The 20792-nt window shown below is 36.9% G+C and overlaps 1 protein-coding gene across 5 annotated transcripts in view; it reads right to left on the reverse strand.

Annotated features, from left to right (window-relative positions):
* Positions 1 to 8372: 8372 nt before the first annotated feature.
* Positions 8373 to 20792, reverse strand: part of LOC128655986 (adhesion G protein-coupled receptor F5-like) — a 206526-nt gene continuing 194106 nt past the window's right edge. For all 5 annotated transcript variants that reach the window (XM_053709610.1, XM_053709608.1, XM_053709609.1 and 2 more), the window contains 4 exons: positions 18983 to 19024; positions 16302 to 16355; positions 10673 to 10736; positions 8373 to 9111 (listed from right to left, as the gene is read on the reverse strand). In XM_053709610.1, the coding sequence (XP_053565585.1) occupies positions 9041 to 9111; positions 10673 to 10736; positions 16302 to 16355; positions 18983 to 19024 (231 nt within the window). In that variant the 3' untranslated portion in view covers positions 8373 to 9040. The remainder of the gene's footprint in view (positions 9112 to 10672; positions 10737 to 16301; positions 16356 to 18982; positions 19025 to 20792) is intronic.

Below are 20792 nucleotides of genomic sequence, written 5' to 3' on the forward strand. Positions count from 1 at the left end.
CTAACACTAAGCCCCTGAAGATCTCCCTACCTTGAGTCGTCTTCACCCAGCCGAGCCAAATTCTTCATCCAAGCGGAGCAAGAAGAGGTCCTCCATCCGGTAGAAGTCTTCATCCAAGCGGGGCAGAAGAGGTCTTCCATCCGATTGAAGTCTTCATCCAAGCGGCATCTTCTATCGTCATCCATCCGGAGCGGAGCGGCAGCATCCTGAAGACCTCCGACGCGGAACATCCATCCTGGCCGACGACTGAACGACGAATGACGGTTCCTTTAAATGACATCATCCAAGATGGCGTCCCTCGAATTCCGATTGGCTGATAGGATTCTATCAGCCAATCGGAATTAAGGTAGGAATATTCTGATTGGCTGATGGAATCAGCCAATCAGAATCAAGTTCAATCCGATTGGCTGATCCAATCAGCCAATCAGATTAAGCTCTCATTCTATTGGCTGTTCCGATCAGCCAATAGAATGCGAGCTCAATCTGATTGGCTGATTGGATCAGCCAATCGGATTGAACTTAATTCTGATTGGCTGATTCCATCAGCCAATCAGAATATTCCTACCTTAATTCCGATTGGCTGATAGAATCCTATCAGCCAATCGGAATTCGAGGGATGCCATCTTGGATGACGTCATTTAAAGGAACCGTCATTCGTCGTTCAGTCGTCGGCCAGGATGGATGTTCCGCGTCGGAGGTCTTCAGGATGCTGCCGCTCCGCTCCGGATGGATGACGATAGAAGATGCCGCTTGGATGAAGACTTCAATCGGATGGAGGACCTCTTCTTGCTCCGCTTGGATGAAGAATTTGGCTCGGCTGGGTGAAGACGACTCAAGGTAGGGAGATCTTCAGGGGCTTAGTGTTAGGTTTATTTAAGGGGGGTTTGGGTTAGATTAGGGGTATGTGGGTGGTGGGTTGTAATGTTGGGGGGGGTATTGTATGTTTTTTTTTACAGGCAAAAGAGCTGAACTTCTTGGGGCATGCCCCGCAAAGGGCCCTGTTCAGGGCTGGTAAGGTAAAAGAGCTTTGAACTTTAGTAATTTAGAATAGGGTAGGGCATTTTTTTATTTTGGGGGGCTTTGTTATTTTATTAGGGGGCTTAGAGTAGGTGTAATTAGTTTAAAATTGTTGTAATATATTTCTAATGTTTGTAAATATTTTTTTATTTTTTGTACTTTAGTTAGTTTATTTCATTGTATTTATTTGTAGGAATTGTATTTAATTAATTTATTGATAGTGTAGTGTTAGGTTTAATTGTAGATAATTGTAGGTATTTTATTTAATTAATTTAATGATAGTGTAGTGTTAGGTTTAATTGTAACTTAGGTTAGGATTTATTTTACAGGTGTTATTATTTTAACTAGGTAACTATTAAATAGTTCTTAACTATTTAATAGCTATTGTACCTGGTTAAAATAATTACAAAGTTGCCTGTAAAATAAATATTAATCCTAAAATAGCTACAATGTAATTATTCGTTATATTGTAGCTATATTAGGATTTATTTTACAGGTAAGTATTTAGCTTTAAATAGGAATAATTTATTTAATAAGAGTTAATTAATTTCGTTAGATTTAAATTATATTTAACTTAGGGGGGTGTTAGTGTTAGGGTTAGACTTAGCTTTAGGGGTTAATACATTTATTAGAATAGTGGTGAGCTCCAGTCGGCAGATTAGGGGTTAATAATTGAAGTTAGGTGTCGGCGATGTTAGGGAGGGCAGATTAGGGGTTAATACTATTTATTATAGGGTTAGTGAGGCGGATTAGGGGTTAATAACTTTATTATAGTAGCGGTGCGGTCCGCTCGGCGGATTAGGGGTTAATAAGTGTAGGCAGGTGGAGGCGACGTTGAGGGGGGCAGATTAGGGGTTAATAAATATAATATAGGGGTCGGCTGTGTTAGGGGCAGCAGATTAGGGGTACACAGCTATAATGTAGGTGGCGGCTCTTTGCGGTCGGCAGATTAGGGGTTAATTATTGTAGGTAGCTGGCTGCGACGTTGTGGGGGGCAGGTTAGGGGTTAATAAATATAATATAGGGGTCGGCGGTGTTAGGGGCAGCAGATTAGGGGTACATAAGTCTAACGTAGGTGGCGGTCAGCAGATTAGGGGTTAAAAAAATTTAATCGAGTGTCGTCGATGTGGGGGGGGCCTCGGTTTAGGGGTACATAGGTAGTTTATGGGTGTTAGTGTACTTTAGGGCACAGTAGTTAAGAGCTTTATGAACCGGCGTTAGCCCAGAAAGCTCTTAACTACTGACTTTTTTCTGCGGCTGGAGTTTTGTCGTTAGATTTCTAACGCTCACTTCAGACACGACTCTAAATACTGGAGTTAGAAAGATCCCATTGAAAAGATAGGATACGCAATTGACGTAAGGGGATCTGCGGTATGGAAAAGTTGTGGCTGAAAAGTGAGCGTTAGACCCTTTTTTGAATGACTCCAAATACTGGCGGTAGCCTAAAACCAGCGTTAGGAGCCTCTAACGCTGGTTTTCACGGCTACCGCCAAACTCCAAATCTAGGCCTTAGTGTTTGTTTTTTTGTGTAACTTAGTTTTTTGTAATTTTGAAATTTTTTATTGTAGATTTAAATTATTTGAGTAGGGTTAGGTTTTTAAATATGTAATATAGTTAATTTAATTTGTAGTTTACTGTAATTTTAGTATAACAGTTAGGGTAGATTAATGATTAATTTAATATACTTTAATGTAATTTTAGTATAACAGTTAGGGTAGGTTAATTATTAGTTTAATATAGTTTAATTTAAATCTAAAGGTACGTTTAAATTTATTATAAGATAGGGATGAGTTAATATTTAATATAAAGTTAGCGGATTGTTAGGTTCAGGGGTTAATAGGTTAATTTAGTTTATGGCGATGTGGGGGGTTGGCGGTTTAGGGGTTAATAACATTATGTAGGTGGCGGCGGGGTCCGGGAGCGGCAGAATAGGGGTTAATAACTTTATTTAGGTGACGGCGATGTCGGGGGCGGCAGATTAGGGGGTCATAAGTATAATGTAGGTGGCAGTGATGTCGGGGCAGCAGATTAGGGGTGTTTAGACTCGGGGGTTATGTTAGGGTGTTAGGTGTAAACATTTCTTTTATTTTCCCATAGGAATCAATGGGGTATCGGGCAGCAGCGAACATAGCTTTCGCTGCTTTCAGACTCCCATTGATTCCTATTGCATCCGACGCCTCTAGGGTATGCTGGGCCGGAATAGTGGCGAGCGTACCTGTTAGATATTTGATAACTAGCAAAAGTAGTCAGATAGTGCCGAATTTGCATTCAGAACATCTGTAATGACGTAACCATCGTTCTGTGTCGGACTAAGACCAGCGGATCGTATGTTACGTCACAGATTTTAACTTTTGCCCGTCTGTAGGCTTTGATAACTAAGGGGAATCAGGCTCTCCACAATTACGCTGCGGAATTCCAGCGTATTTGCGGTTAATGGGTTGATAAGTAGGCCTCTTTGTGTCAGCAATATGTTTTTGTTAGGATTATCACTTATATTCAGGCAGCATTAGGATATGCTATCGATTTTTTAATATTCAGCACCTGAATTAGCATTTTAATAGTGTTGCTATAGATTTTTTAACTATTGTTATATTAGCAACAAATACTGTTCACTTGTTCTTTGTAATCATTACTGCAGATCGGCACATTTACAGTGATTAATTACAAGTTGCCATTTTCTGGAGTCACTCATTGGCCGAAATCTTTATGTATTAGCTCATTGCTATTGGATCAAGAAATCCACACTATTTATTTGGTCAGACCTGAAATAGAACCTAATTCCGTTTCTACCTGTTTGAGGACTTTCGCAAGTTTATCGTCTGATTGGTTAATGGTATAACACATGAGTGTTTCTACTCACATCGAGTTGATCTTTCGTTAATGGTCCAGAAAATCATGTGACACATTCAGACCTGAAACTGAACTGTTTTACATACAACTACCTGGTTGAGGACTAAAATCTGAACCTTTTTTATTGGTTGTTATTGTATTTTGTGATTGGTCTTTTGTTTTTTACCCAGATAATTCCACTTTAACAATATTTATTTATAATCTAAGTAGATTGGCGACATAGTGTATTATTTTAAATTGACATTAGGATTTTTCTGGTTAAAAACAAACTTTTAATTCTGTAACTTGTGAGTCCAATTTCGGGTAAATCCGGAAGTTGGAACATATGCCACCTGTAGTTAAACCAGCAATGTTTGTCACAGCACAGCAATTTGTACATGTTTTTATTTGCTCTTGAGAAAGATGTTTTATCGTTGAAACACGTTGAGCTGAGCTAAATATTAAAGCTTTGTTCATTTTTATCGACACCACAGTGTTTTTTTGGCTGTTTCTTTGTTGTGACATCGCTGGAATTCGGATTTTAATGGAGTAAGTTGCTACTTGCTTGTATATAGAGTACCTTATCCTTTCTTTATTGGAGTTTTCCTTTTTCTTTTAGTTTGGCTGTATTACACACACCAAGAGGCTCCATTTCAGATTGGCTGACATGACAGATCTTATGGAGTGAGTATACTGCACTCTTATAATTTGGCTTATATATACATGTCAAGACTATTTCCTTTTGGCTAGATTACGAGTTTTGCGGGAAGGTGAAAAAGCAACGTTAACATGTCCTAACGCTGCTTTTTTACGCCCGCTGGTATTACGAGTCTTGCAGGTATAGGTGTACCGCACACTTTTTTGGCCTTACCGCAAACCACCTTATGTAAATTTCATAAATGCTTTTTTTAATGGGACTTGCATAACGCCTGTATTATGAGTTTGTCCTGGGAGGCCAAAAAGTGAGAGGTACACCCTCTACCGCCAAGATTCCTAACGCATTTTAAAGTCAGTAGTTATGAGTTGTACGCTACAAAGCTGTAGCATAAAACTCATAACTAAAGTGCTAAAAAGTACACTAACACCCATAAACTACCTATTAATCCCTAAACCGAGGCCCTCCCGCATTGCAAACACTAAAATAAAATTATTAACCCCTAATATGCTGCTCCAGACATCGCCACCACTATAATAAACATATTAACCCCTAAACCGCCGCACTCCCGCCTCGCAAACACTAGTTAAATATTATTAACCCCTAATCTGCTGCTCCGGACATCGACACCACCTACATTATACTTATTAACCCCTAATCTGCCACCCCTAACATCGCCGCCACATACCTACATTTATTAACCCCTAATCTGCCGTCCCCAACATCGCTGCCTCTATTCTAAATTTATTAACCCCTAAATCTAAGTCTAACCCTAACACCCCCTAACTTAAATATAATAAAATAAATCTAAATAAAATTCCTATCATTACCTAAATTATTCCTATTTAAAACTAAATACTTACCTATAAAATAAACCCTAAGCTAGCTATGCTACAATATAACTAATAGTTACATTATAGCTAGCTTAGGGTTTATTTTTATTTTTACAGGCAAGTTTGTATTTATTTTAACTAGGTAGAATAGTTACTAAATAGTTATTAACTATTTTTTACTACCTAGCTAAAATAAATACAAATTTACCTGTAAAATAAAACCTAACCTAAGTTCCACTAACACCTAACACTACACTACAATTAAATAACTTACCTAACTTGAATACAATTAAATAAATTAAATACAATTAGCTAATTTACAAAAAACAAACAAACACTAAATTACAGAAAATAAAAAACTAATTACAAGATCTTTAAACTAATTACACCTAAGCTCCCCATTGCTCTGAAAAGGGCATTTGAATGGGCATTGCCCTTAAAAGGGCATTTAGCTCTATTACTGCCCAAAGCCCTAACCTAAAAATAAAACCCACCCAATACATCCTTAAAAAATCCTAACACTAACCCTTGAAGATTCACTTACCGGGAGAAGTCTTCATCCAAGTGGCAAGATGTCCTCAACGAAGTCGCAAGAAGTGGTCCTCCAGACGGGCATCAGTGGTCCTCCAGACGGGAAGAAGTCTTCATCCAGACGGCATCTTCTATCTTCATTCTTCCGACGCGGAGCGGCTCAATCTTCAAGACACCCAGGGTGGAGCATCCTCTTCTTCCGACGTCTTCTTGCTGAATGAAGGTACCTTTTAAGTGACGTCATCCAAGATGGCGTCCCTTAGATTCCGATTGGCTGATAGAATTCTATCAGCCCATTGGAATTAAGGTTGAAAAAATCCTATTGGCTGATGCAATCAGCCAATAGGATTGAACTCGCATTCTATTGGCTGTTCCAATCAGCCAATAGAATGCAAGCTCAATCCTATTGGCTGATTGGATCAGCCAATAGGATTTTTTCAACCTTAATTTCGATTGGCTGATAGAATTCTATCAGCCAATCGGAATCTAAGGGACGCCATCTTGGATGACGTCACTTAAAGGTACCTTCATTCAGCAAGAAGACGTTGGAAGAAGAGGATGCTCCGCGCCGGATGTCTTGAAGATGGAGCCGCTCCGCGTCGGAAGGATGAAGATAGAAGATGTCGTCTGGATGAAGACTTCTGCCTGTCTGGAGGACTACTTCTGCCCGTCTGGAGGACCACTTCTGCCGGCTTTGTTGAGGAAATCTTGCCGCTTGGATGAAGACTTCTCCCGGTAAGTGAATCTTCGGGGGTTAGTGTTAGGATTTTTTAAGGGTGTATTGGGTTGGATTTTATTTTTAGGTTAGGGCTTTGGGCAGCAATAGAGCTAAATGCCCTTTTAAGGGCAATGCCCATCCAAATGCCCTTTTCAGGGCAATGGGGAGCTTAGTTTTTTTTAGTTAGGGCTGTATTTGGTGGGTTGGTTGAGTGGGTGGTGGGTTTTACTGTTGGGGGGTTGTGTGTATTTTTTTTTACAGGTAAAAGAGCTGATTTCTTGGGGGCAAAACCCTGCAAAAGGCCCTTTTAAGGGCTATAGGTAGTTTAGGTTAGGCTAGGGTTTTTTTTATTTTGTGGGGGGCTTTTTTATTTTGATAGGGCCCTTAGATTAGGTGTAATTAATTTAAAGATCTTGTAATTTGTTTTTTATTTTCTGTAATTTAGTGTTTTTTTTGTAATTTAGCTAATTGTATTTGATTTATTTAATTGTATTTCATTTAGGTAATTTATTTAATTGTAGTGTAGTGTTAGGTGTTAGTGTAACTTAGGTTAGGTTTTATTTTACAGGTAAATTTGTATTTATTTTAGCTAGGTAGGTATTAAATAGTTAATAACTATTTAGTAACTATTATACCTAGTTAAAATAAATACAAACTTGCCTGTAAAATAAAAATAAACCCTAAGATAGATACAATGTAACTATTAGTTATATTGTAGCTAGTTTAGGGTTTATTTTATAGGTATTTAGTTTTAAATAGGAATAATTTAGTTAATGATAGGAATTTTATTTAGATTTATTTATATTATATTTAAGTTAGGGGGTGTTAGGGTAGGTTTAGGGGTTAATACATTTATAATAGTGGCGGCGACTTTGGGGACGGCAGATTAGGGGTTAATAAATGTAGGTAGGTTGTGGCGACATTGGGGGAGGGAGATTGGGGCTTAATAAATATAATGTAGGTGTCGGCGATTTTGGGGGCAGCAGATTAGGGGTTAATAAGTATAATGTAGATGGCGGCGATGTCCGGAGCGGCAGATTAGGGGTTAATAAGTATAATGCAGGTGTCTGCGATGTCGGGGGCGACAGATTAGGGGTTAATAAGTGTAAGGTTAGGGGTGTTTAGACTCGGGGTTCATGTTAGGGTGTTAGGTGTAAACATAACTTTAGTTTCACCATAGGAATCAATGGGGCTGCGTTACTGAGTTTTACGCTGCTTTTTTGCAGGTGTTAGACTTTTTCTCAACTGGCTCTCCCCATAACCAGCTCACCGCTCACTTAAGCAGCGCTGGTATTGGAATGCAGTGTGGAGCGCAATTTTGCTCTACACTAACTTCTTGCCTGTTAACGCCGGGTTTGTAAAAACCTGTAATACCAGCGCTGCAGGGAAGTGAGCAGTGAGAATAAACTGCATGATAGCAACGCACCCCTCTTACAGCAAAACTCGTAATCTAGGCGTTTGTTAGCAGAGATATCTACATATCCGAAGTGATCTTAATGATTCAAGCAGGTTTTTTATTGATGTAACGGTTATGGCTGAACACCTCGGATTACCGAAGGGGTGGCGCTGGTATCAATAATACAGCTTATTTTTCTGAGTATTTATAGCCCTCCTGAAAAGTGGAGCACTTTATCTAGGGAGATGTTGATTTTTGCTGTGATGTTTCTCCTATAACCGGCGGTTTATTCGAGAATCCAATGGAGCTCTGAAAAGTGCAACCGCTTCAGATCGCCGTGCAGACACACACACCCCCTAGAATTTTTTTTTACTAAGTGCTGACAACAACTCATTAGACATTTTAGAATTTTGTTTTACTAAGTGCTGACAACAACTCATTAGACATTTTAGAATTTTGTTTTACTAAGTGCTGACAACAACTCATTAGACATTTTAGAAAAATGTATACAGGTATATACTTTTATGTACACATATTTGAAACTAGCAGTTTCATAACATAGCATTTACACCAGTATCATAAGCAAGAATCACAAACATACACTTTAGATGCTGATAAAAAAGGACAGGAATGAGCCACATGTTAGCTGTATGGATAAGCTGATTGGGTTTGCATGCCCTTCTAATAAGAGGGATGCAATTACAATTTCTCCCTATTTAGTTTTTCATATAAGTGTGGTATCTATATAAAAAATCTCTGGAAGTCACTTTGGTAAAAACATACATTACAATATTTTTCATTGCCTCTGAGAGTGGTTGCTGATGGTAGAATCTGGGCAGCTCAGGGGTGGGGTTTGAGCTGTCTTGGGGGAAGTCAGGGAGCCTCAGAGTAGGTCTGTGGAATCTGGGAAACAAGTTAGCGTGTTTCAGTGTTCCAATCCTGGGTGATGTTTAAAGGATCCGAGTTTCTTTTAGAGAGACTGGAGCATAAATATGAGGAAGAATCTGAGACAAGAATCTCAAAATCCTGGACTATTGAGGACTCTGCAAAAATATTTTCTGTCATGAAAGTGCAAAATACGACTCTGTAATAGTTTCATTTGAAGATGTTTGGCTTCTGAGTAAGTAATTAGCTGAAATACAAAAGGATAGAAAAGTGTTAGATATATATTGTCATGACATGACTAAGGGCTGATTGTAGGCTTGGAATGTTGCCAATTTGACATACTTTGGACCCTGCCATGTTTCAATAAAGGTCCCTTTTTAAAGATATTTGGTGGATGGAACTCAACTTTATTTTACTTTGCATAAGAAAGAGACAGACCAGCAGAGTGACAGAGAAGTACACAGATAGACAGACAGGCAGACAGAGCAGACGGACAGATAGATACTGTAGATTTCAGATACACCGATTTAAAATAAACAGTAGACAGAAAGAGACAGACAAGCAGATATATAGACAGATAGATAAACAGAGATAGATAATTTATAAACAGATCAATAGACAGACAGATAGATAGACAGACAGAGAGATAGAGAAGTGAGAGAGAGAACAAGAGACACACCTTTTAAAGAGACATAAAACACAAAATTTTAATTTTTATGATTTGGATAGAACGTGCAAATTTAAACAATTTTCCAATTTACTTCTATTCTCAAATCTTCATTTTCTTGTTATTCTTTTTTGAAAAGCAGGAAGGTAAGTTTAGGAGTGTGCACGTGTCTACAGCACTATATGGCAGCAGTTTTGCAACAATGCTGTACATTAGCAAGAGCACTAGATGGCAGCACTACTTCCGGTCATGTAGTGCTGCAGACATGTGCACGCTACCTATCTGGATAGCTTTTTAACAAAGAATAAGATGAGAAAGACACAAATTTGATAATAGAAGTAAATTGAAAACTTTTTTTAAATTATATTTTCTATTTGAATCAAGAAAGAAAAAAAATTGTGTTTCATGTCCCTTTAAACTACTGGGTACAACTACAGTAACATGGTTACTACTCACCATGCTATTGTTTTTCCTTCTGTGCCTGCAGCGCTCTTCAAAATTGTTCTCTTATTTTAACCCCTTAAAAGGATCAGTTAGTGAAGCGCTGCATCGTCACACTGGGTGCCACCATCTTGGAGCTTACAGTATATGTGTTATTTAACTTTTAAATTGTGAAAAAACCCTGCAAAAATGTAACACTTCCACTCACTATTATGTGAGCTAAACTGATTGCAAGGTACAGCTGTCAAAAAGTCAGTAATATCACAGATCTGTGAAAGTGGACTGCTTTTGTCACATGATGCAACAATGCATGCGCTACAAGATGGCAGCGCCCAGTATGAAATGCAAAGCTTTACCAAGTGAATTCTGTAATGAGTTAAAATAAGAGAAATACTTTAAAGAGACCTTCAAATACAGGAGGAAAACGATATTATGGCAGGTAGTAACCAAACTACTGTAGTTGTACCCTGTTGTTTAATGTCCCTTTAAGAACTTCAAATCTAGTGATTGGAATATTCTTATATATTATAGTACATCTCTATAATAGAACAGAAAATAAATCTCTTTTCCTTCTTAAACAAGAAGATAATAATAAAAGAATAATGTTTATTTTATGTAGAATACTAGTATTAAAGAAAAGTAATATGGATAAGAACTACAGGAAACACTGATATGCTAAAATAATGTGCTTATTGCAAACCTTTAGATGAAAATATTTTTCTCCTTTTAGGTTTAGTAGGTCCAGAATTACTTGACGTTGTAGTCTGCAAAAACAGCAAAAATATTATTTTATTAGGATTTATACAATAAATTAAATGTTATAATGTACATGGATTTATATTGCAGGACATGGGGTAGATTCCATCACTTATTTTTTCTATACAACTGAGAAATATTACACTGGGAGATGCATGATCGTTCTGTTAGGTATTAAATTGTTGTTGGTCTAACAGTCTTGTAAAAAAGATAGTATTTTGACTATTATTTTTGCTACAAAATAAAAACTTATGTTCATAGACAGGTTCTCAAGTAGGCACCATAAATGCACAGATTTTAGCGTCTTGCTGTTGCACAAGAATGAATTCAGCAATGAAAATAGGGGCCGCCGCTTCTTCTGTATTCAGAAGTTCGTGAAACCTCTGAATGCACATCTCTACAGTGTAATATGCAGTTGCTATCATTTATTGGAGTATGTTGTTTTAGCACTATTGATTCCGCAAATCTAACGGCTAGATTAAGAGTCTTGCGTTAGCCTAAAAAAGCAGCGTTGAGAGGTCCCAACGCTGTTTTTTAACGCCCGCTGGTATTACGAGTCAGGCAGGTACAGGTGTACCGCTCACTTTTCTTCCGCGACTCAAGCTTACCCCAAATCCCCTTACGTCAATTGCGTATCCTATCTTTTTAATGCCTAACGCCGGTATTACAAGTCTTGGAAGAAGTGAGCAGTAGACCCTCTCCTGTCAAGACTCCTACCGCATTTAAAAGTCAGTAGTAAAGAGTTTTATGGGCTAATGCCGTAACATAAAACTCTTAACTAAAGTGCTAAAAAGTACACTAACACCCATAAACTACCTATTAACCCCTAAACCGAGGCCCCCCCCCACATCGCAAACACTTAAATAAATGTTTTAACCCCTAATCTGCCGACCGGACATCGCCGCCACTGTAATAAATATATTAACCCCTAAACCGCCGCACTCCCGCCTCGCAAATACTAGTTAAATTTTATTAACCACTAATTTGCCGTCCCTAACATCGCCGACACCTATCTACATTTATTAACCCCTAATCTGCCGCCCCCAACGTCGCCGCTACTATATTAAATTTATTAACCCCTAAACCTAAGTCTAACCCTAAGTCTACCCCCCTAACTTAAATATAATTTAAATAAAACGAAATAAAATTACTAAAATTAAATAAATTAATCATATTTAAAACGAAATACTTACCGATAGAATAAACCTTAAGATAGCTACAATATAACTAATAGTTACATTGTAGCTAGCTTAGGATTTATATTTATTTTACAGGCAACTTTGTATTTATTTGATCTAGGTAGAATAGTTATTAAATAGTTATTAACTATTTAATAGCTACCTAGTTAAAATAAAGACAAATTTACCTGTAAAATAAATCCTAACCTAAATTACAATTACACCTAACACTACACTATCATTAAATTAATTACATAAACTAACTACAATTAACTACAATTAAATAAAATAAACTAAAGTACAAAAAAACAAAAAACAAACTAAATTACAGAAAATAAAAAAATAATTACAATTTTTATTAAGCTAATTACACCTACTCTAATGATATAGCAGTCCTAGAGCGGTAAAGGGGTCTGAACGCACCAAAAACTGCCGCAAATATAATGAAATATTCTCTGCAGGCATTACGGCTAGGATCCGCCGCAGGGTGACAAACAGCTACCCCACTCCTTCAGACTCCCTTAATAGCCTCCAAGTGATAATACCCCAAGGTTACCACTCACTGGACCACAATTTCAGACCAGGCTCATCACCAACTTCCACACAAACCGCCACACTAACCGTGAGTGATTGATATTGATTCCCTGGATATTTGGAGATATGGGCGAGATTACATATACGGTGCAGGTTTCAGCGCAACTGCTGAAACCTGTGTCAACTGTAATTTCACCCTGCACATCGGGGAATCATGTAAACCCTGGCGGCAGTTCATAAACTGCAGTAAGTCGGATAAACTAGCGATGTCCAGAAATGTGCAGAAATACACATTTCTGGAGTCGCCAGTGACTAACGGCAGTTTAGAAATTGCCGGAACATAATAATAATAATAAAAAAAAATCAAAGTTAAATCTCCCGTAAAAGTCTAACCCGCCTCCCAAAAATAAACCCGACACGTCAAAACCCCTATATCCGCAATCCCCCACATCGCAACTAATAATAAAAGTATTAACTCCTGAACAGCCAACCCCCCACAATGCAATATACCTAATAAATGCATTAACCCCTAACCCACGATTCACCCATATCGTGCTCTACCTAATATATGTATTAACCCCTAACCTGCCATTCACCCACATTGCAATCTACCTAATATATGTATTAAACCCTAATCCACCATTTACCCACATCGTGATCTACCTAATATATGTATTAACCCCTAATCCGCCATTCACCTACAACGCCAACTACCTATCAACACTATTAACCCCTAATCTGCCAACCCCCCACAACGCAAAGTACCTATCAACACTATTAACCCCTAAACCACCAACCCCCCACAACACATTACACCTAATTAACCTATTAACCCCTAAACCGCCAACCCCCGACAACACAAATAACTAATTTAATTACTAAGCCCCCTAACCTTACACCCCCTAAATTAACCCCAATTACATACAATAAAAATACTAAGTTACAATCAAAATAAAAAATGTAACATTACTTAAAAAATAAAAAAATAAACTAAGATTAAATAAAAAAATCTAACATTACAGAAAAAAATAAGCAAAATTATCAAAAATAAAAAAATTAAACCTAATCCCTGTGAAAATAAAAAAGCCCCCCCAAATAAAGACACCCCCTAATCTAAATTTAACTACCAATAGCCCTTAAAAGGGCCTTTTTTAGGGAATTGCCCTAGGTTAAACAGCTCTTTTACCTTATTTAAATACTAAGCCCCCCCAACAGTAAAACCCCCCACTACCAAACCCCCCAAAATAAAAAACCTAACACTAAAAAAACCTAAGCTACCCATTGCCCCTAAAGGGGCATTTGTATGGGCATTGCCCTTAAAAGGGCATTGAGCTCTTTTACTGCCCTTAAAAGGGAATTCACCTCTTTTACAAGCCCATTAAACCCTAATCTAAAAAAAACAAAAAATAAAAAAAATCCCAAGTCTTACCCCCAAATAGGTATTTACTGTTCCTGGAGTCCGGCGGAGAAGGTCTTCTTCCAGACAGTGAAGTCTTCTTGGACCAAGCTGGTGTGGTGCGGAGGACCAGCGACCGCGGAGCCATCGAGCGTGGAGATCCTCTTTGTACGATCGTTGCCGCACACTGAAGATGGAATGCAAGGTACCCATTTAAATATGGGTACCTTGCAATCCTATTGGCTGAAAAATTTAAATCAGCCAATAGGATTAGAGTTACTGAAATCCTATTGACTGATTTGAATTAGCCAATAGGATTTGAGCTACTGCTTTTGCAGGTGACTCCGCATATATAATCTCGCCCATGCTCCCTGAGGAAATGTTTTGCACTACGACATAATGGGACTCTGTATTCAATGACTGAATGATATATCCTAACATCAGTTAAGCTGAGTCTCGTGTATTTTTATGGTGTCTTTATCTATGTGTTTAATTTAACATGTATTATAAGTCACCACTGAATTTAAGTGGTTTAACTAATAAATATATTTTCTATTTGCAATTGGGTTCCATATTATAACTTTACCTAAGGATGGGAATTCTTTTTCCATTGTAAAATTTAAGAGTAAGTGCTGGTTAAAAGGTTCCTTGGTTTATCTCTTCTTAAAGGGACACTGAACCCAAATTTTTTCTTTCGTGATTCGGATAGATCATGCAATTTTAAGCAACTTTCTAATTTACTCCTATTCTCTTGATATCTTTATTTGAAAAGCAAGAATATAAGTTTATATGCCGGACCATTTTTGGTGAACAACCTGTACCAATAAACAAGTGCTGTCCAGGGTCTGACCCAAACATTGGCTGGCTCCTTAGCTTAGATGCCTTCTTTTCAAATAAAGAGAATAAAGAGAACGAAGAAAAATTGATATTAGGAGTAAATTAGAAAGTTGCTTAAAATCGCATGCTCTATCTGAATCATGAAAGAAAAATTTTGGGTTCAGTGTCCCTTTAAACATAATATATACATATACTGTATGTAAATGTCTCGCCTTCTCAGAGAGTCAGCAGTGACTTGTATGATATCATTTAAGCCATTGCTTACACAATACACAGCGCTGCTTACAAAAATGCTGCTTTTAAATGTGAGATCCACTCAGTTTTAACTATTATATCCATTTCAAAGGTCATGAAACAAATGTAATCTCTTTAAAATGTTTCATTATAGTTGTTATAGAAAAAAAGCAACATGACTAAAAGTTGAACGTTATTCCTAAATGTTAAAAATGTAAATAATATAAGAACAATTTATAGCATATAGATCTAACGCTAATCAAATGAATGAGGGAGGTGACCTGTAGGAGTGGGCATGTCTTGAGCTTTATATGGTATTGCAACAATGTTAGTGCTCAGATCCAGAGCCTGCCTCAGTATCCTCTCATGGAAAGGTTTTTTTTAACAAAGAATGCTTAATGAACAAAGTCAATCTGATAACAAATGTAAACTGGAAAGTTTTTAAAATTGCTCAATCTCTCTGAATCATGAAACTAATTCAGACTCGCATGTCCCTTAAAGTGAAAGTAAATCCTAGCGTTTTAAAAAACGCTAGGATTTACTATTGAAACAAATAAAGGGCACTTTCATTCATGAAGTAAAGGATACATCATGTAGAAAGCTCCTTTATTTGATTCAATCGATCTCCGCTCTTAGCTGCTACAGCAGAGTGCGGCTAAAAATTAAATGTTTTCACCTCTTAGCCAATAGCCATGCGGTAAATCCGGCTCCCATCGGCACCAAGCCGGATTTACTGCACGGCTATTGGCTAAGAGGTGAAAACGTCACCTCTTAGCCAAATTTTTTTTTAGCCGTGGCTGCTGTAGCAGCTAAGAACAGGGACCGATTTAATCAAATAGAGGAGCTTTCTACATGAAGTGTCTTATACTTCATGAATGAAAGTCCCCTTTATTTGTTTCAATAGTAAATCCTAGCGTTTGTACAACGCTAGGATTTACTTTCACTTTAAGTGAAAAAGCTCATTTTAGCTATAAATAATTAAAAAAGACAAGCAAATCAATTTTCTATAAGTGCTGTCAGTAGAAGCCATTGCACATGGTTTCCGTACAAGCAAAACATAAAAATAATATATATATATATATATATATATATATATATATATATATATATATATATATATATATATGATATATAAGAGCCAATAATAAAGTATATCAGTCTTAAAGAAAAAGTTGAAGGGATAGGATTAACCACATCTCTATAAAAATAATTTTCATTGATTTTAAGTTTTAATTGAAAAGTGATAAGCAAAAACCTTGTTAAATAGTGTGGTTTACACAAATGCCACACAAATATGATGGCTGAACATTTTTATCATTGGTGCTTTAGAAATAAAGTAAATAGATGTAAATATGATACTGCGCCACTAATGAGAAAGTTATAGAAAAGGTTACCTTTGTTTTAAGTGTTGATATTGAAGAGAATGTGCTCCTCATTATTCTTCTTACCTAATGAATTAGTAAACATAGTAAGCATTAGGATAAAATTATATTCTGTGTGCAATTTGTGTCATTTAAATCTATTTCTTCAGCAGATAAACACGTTTAACAATACTCAATATTTCTTTATTGACAGCCATTTTGTTTGCTTTTGACATAATATGAACTCAAATTTTTTTTTTTTAGTTAAGAAATGAGTTTAAAGCTATTCTGTTTTAATACTGGAACATATTTTATTACTCTGTTTGTTTCTTGAAGACAAAATGGGCTCTATGTACTAAGCTGGGTGTTGACTATGTTTCCGATTAGGGAACCTGTCCCCCTGGCTTTGCCTCAAACTGGCTGCAGACACTGTCAATCTGTTGCTCACATGTACCATGACACTCACTTGAGTGTCTAATGTCGCCCTTTCTGTCGCACAGGGCCTCTCAATTTCCCTAAACAAACATGTCCAGTGTATGGTCCAGTGACAGCTGGTTCTTACACTGTGGAAAGCAGGCTTGGATGTACAAGTCTGCCCCGCAAGTGCTCAAAACCAGCATACGCCCAATGTATTGCTTGTCCATGATTATCCATTTCAGGAAACAAGTTAATTAAAGTGGATATAGCTAAGTAGTTTATTATATAATTAACAAGAGTGTAAGTTTAGTTCATGGACAAGGAGGCTTGCGGGAGACTGGGAGAGTTTGTGGGAGGAGCTGCAAAGTTGGGAGGCCGGGTCTATTTTAGGGCTGAGTATGCTGAGACTGAACCCAAGCATTCCTGCTCTTGGTTTGGTTGGTCTCTGGTTTCTTTTAGAAACTAAGACACAAAGAGGGAGGAGTGACACTGTGACAATATATATATATATGTATAGTGTAGTAATATAAGAGGAGCCATGAAGGCAGGCTTTATTTCAAGGGGTCGGGTCTAGCACTCCACCATCTTTAAAAATCACCAGCCGTGACTGGTGACTGAGCTCTCTAATCTAAACAATCCTATATATTGTGAAATGATTTGACGGACTGAGATTACAAGTTTTAAAGACTACTTATGCCTCTTCACAGACATATTATGAAATTAAAAGTGGTTACATTATTTGTGGCATATAACGCTATTTTACTAAAACTAGGGTCAAATGGATATGATTTTCAACTTTGTATTTGTATTATATAAACATTTGACAAATCTTATATTCGACATCATCTTATTTGCCCACAATATTTATATTTCCTTTAAATATACATAGGCACAAACTTCTAAATGTTTCCTCTGCCTATTAGGCTAACACAGAACCTTTATTTAGGTGTAGTTGTAGGTTGTTATGTTATCATCATGTTAACAAGATAATTAAATGCAATTAAAATGATTCTACCCAATAATGAGCATTACGTTAGTAAATGTACTTTTATAAATAAATATTTTATTTCTTTAGACTATTTATAGAGAGGAGCACAGTGCGGTCCTATAACCAGTACACACACCAGCGATGTCACATTGCCTCTTCCTCAGGCAACTTAAAGGGATACGAAGCCCAAACATTTTCTTTTGGGATACAGAAAGAACATATAAGTTTCCATTTTACTTCTATTATCAAATTTGCTTTTGTTCCCATGGTATTCTGGATAACATTCTTGCAAATCTGCTACCATATAGTGCTCTAGATTCATGAATGCTCCTGAGCCGACATCCATGCTTTTCAACAAAAGATACCAAGGGAACAAAGAACATTAGGTTATAGAAGTACATTAGAAAGTTGCATGTTCTATCTGATTCATGAAAGAAAGTTTTTGGGTTTCGTGTCCCTTTAATCCTGATAATGAACAACATGATTACTGCCTGCTCCTCCCTCAAGCAATACTTGTTGCTCTTGCTCAGCGTTATGATCTAGGTAAGTGCGCTATTGCCCATAGGGATAATATAGTCACCATATAAAAGAACACCTTCTTTTCTATTGTTAGTTACACCCGCAGTTCTGTTTCTGTCTAGATTTAGGCTCTACCTTTTGTAAGCGACTATTGGAATATATCCAAAGGTACCTGTCACTTTGGCCCATATTTCTTAACACCAATATTAATAAACTAATACTTTCTGGAATTCCTTATATACCATTAATAGAAATTATTTTGTTGAAAGAATGCAACTTGCAACAAACTAAAAAAAATAATCTGTTGTCTTGTTTAATGTGTTCTAACTGTATATTACTAGAGACCTAGTTTTATGCTAAAAAGGTATAGACAAAAATTACACGTTTTTGTATATGAAATAGCTATTTAAATCCCAACCCAAACAAAGTGGATGAGCTTGCAGGGAGAGAGGGCCTCATTATTTTTCTCTCCATATCTACAGACATATTGCGTTATCTCTCATTGTATACACAAAGACCCATACTTAGAACAATTGAAAATTAACATGTTAGTACCTTTCTCTCTCACTCCCACTGGAAGTGTTATTTCTTCAGCTGCTCCTTATTTACAAAGGTTTTCTATAATTGGTACTTATGTACTGAAATGTTCATTGTAGGTGGGGATACAATGGGCAAAAGCAGTTATTTCAAATGACAAAATAAACACTCAAGTGGATTAAATGGATTACTGGGAACTCCCTTTAATGTCCTTAATGTAAATGTTCTAGTTACATTTCAATATGTCACTTACTTTTTGGTCCAACAAAACAGTTGAAACTAAAAGGAAAAATCCCTGGAGAGAAAAATGAAGATGTTAATGAATGCTTAGTATTTTTACCATCAACATAACACATGATAAAGACACAATATAATACCAAATATCCATACTTCATTATTTACAACTCCATTTAAATATACAATCTCCAGTGTGCTCTAATATAAGTAAATACCACATATGTTCTGTTATGAAGAAAAATATCATGATGTAAAATAACATTACTTGTATACTATTCTTGTTAGAAGTACTTTTTCATAATGTATTTTTTTCCTTTCTGTGTGATTGGATTATATATTTATGTGTGTGTGTCTGTGTATATGTGTGTCTATATGTGTGTATATGTGTGTGTGTATATATATATATATATATATGTGTGTGTATGTGTGTATATGTGTGTGTGTGTGTGTGTGGACAGTGTCTGTGTGTGCATGTATGTGTGTAGGTGTATGTATGTAAATGTGTGTGTGTATGTGTGTCTACATGTGTGTATGTGTATATGTGTGAGTGGGTATGTGTGTCTTTATGTGTGTATATGTGTGTGCGTGTGTGTATATGTGTGTGCATATGTGTATATGTGTGTGTGTATGTGTATGTATGTGTGTGTGTGTGTGTATGTGTGTATATGTGTGTGTGTATGTATATGTGTATGTGTGTAGGTGTATGTATATGAGTGTGTATGTGTGTGTGTATGTATGTGTATTTGTGTGATGTGTGTGTGTGTATGTATATATGTGTGTATGTGTGTGTGTGTATGTGAATGTGTGTATATGTATGTATATGTGTGTGTGTGTGTGTGTGTATATGTGTATGTGTATATGTGTATGTGTGTGTATATGTGTGTATGTGTGTGTATATGTATGTATATCTGTGTGTGTATATATGTGTGTGCGTATGTATGTGTGTGTGTGTATATATATATGTGTGTGTGTATGTGTGTATATTTTTTTTGCAAAGTATTTTTTTCCTTTTTGTGTGATTGGATTATATATTTATGTGTGTGTAGACAGTGTGTGTGTGTATGTATGTGTGTAGGTGTATGTATGTATGTATGTATGTATGTATGTATGTGTGTCTATGTGTATATGTATGTGTATGTATATATGTGTGTGTATGTATATATGTGTGTATGTATATGTATGTGTGTGTATATGTATGTATATATGTGTGTTTGTATACATGTGTGGGTGTATGTGTGTATATGTGTGTGTATATATGTGTGTGTATGTGTATAAGTGTGTGTGTATGTGTGTGTATGTATATGTGTGTGTATATATGTGTGTGGGTGTGTGTATGTAGCACACAGAGAAAGTCCAGTACTCACTTACAAGCTCTCAGCTAAGATTAAAAGAAAAAATGGAAGAGTTAGTTACCGCATCGGGCCAAATGGGATAAGCCCAGGTACCACGTCAAGGTCTCTTCCAAAACCTGAGTCCCTAAACAGCCACACAATGCAAGCTCTCAATCTAACAAACTAAGAACAAGTGAAGGGTGCACAGGCTTATGTAATCACCCTAGAAATATACAAAACACGGAAGGGGCCTGCGACCGGACCAGGTACACATCCCATGACCCTGCAACATGCACAGCCCTGGGTGCACAATAGCACTCTCAGGAAGCTGCACTGTCCCCAGAGTCACAGGTAGTTAACCCCAGACAGGTCTGGGTGTAAGGCCCATAGGGAAAATTACAAAACAAATTAATATGTGTGTGTGTGTGTGTGTGTGTATGTGTGTGTGTATATATGTGTATGTGTGTGTGTGTATATGTGTTTTTTATGTGTGTG

The sequence above is a fragment of the Bombina bombina genome, chromosome 4 (assembly GCF_027579735.1).
Source record: "Bombina bombina isolate aBomBom1 chromosome 4, aBomBom1.pri, whole genome shotgun sequence".
Classification (NCBI taxonomy): Eukaryota; Metazoa; Chordata; class Amphibia; order Anura; family Bombinatoridae; genus Bombina; species Bombina bombina.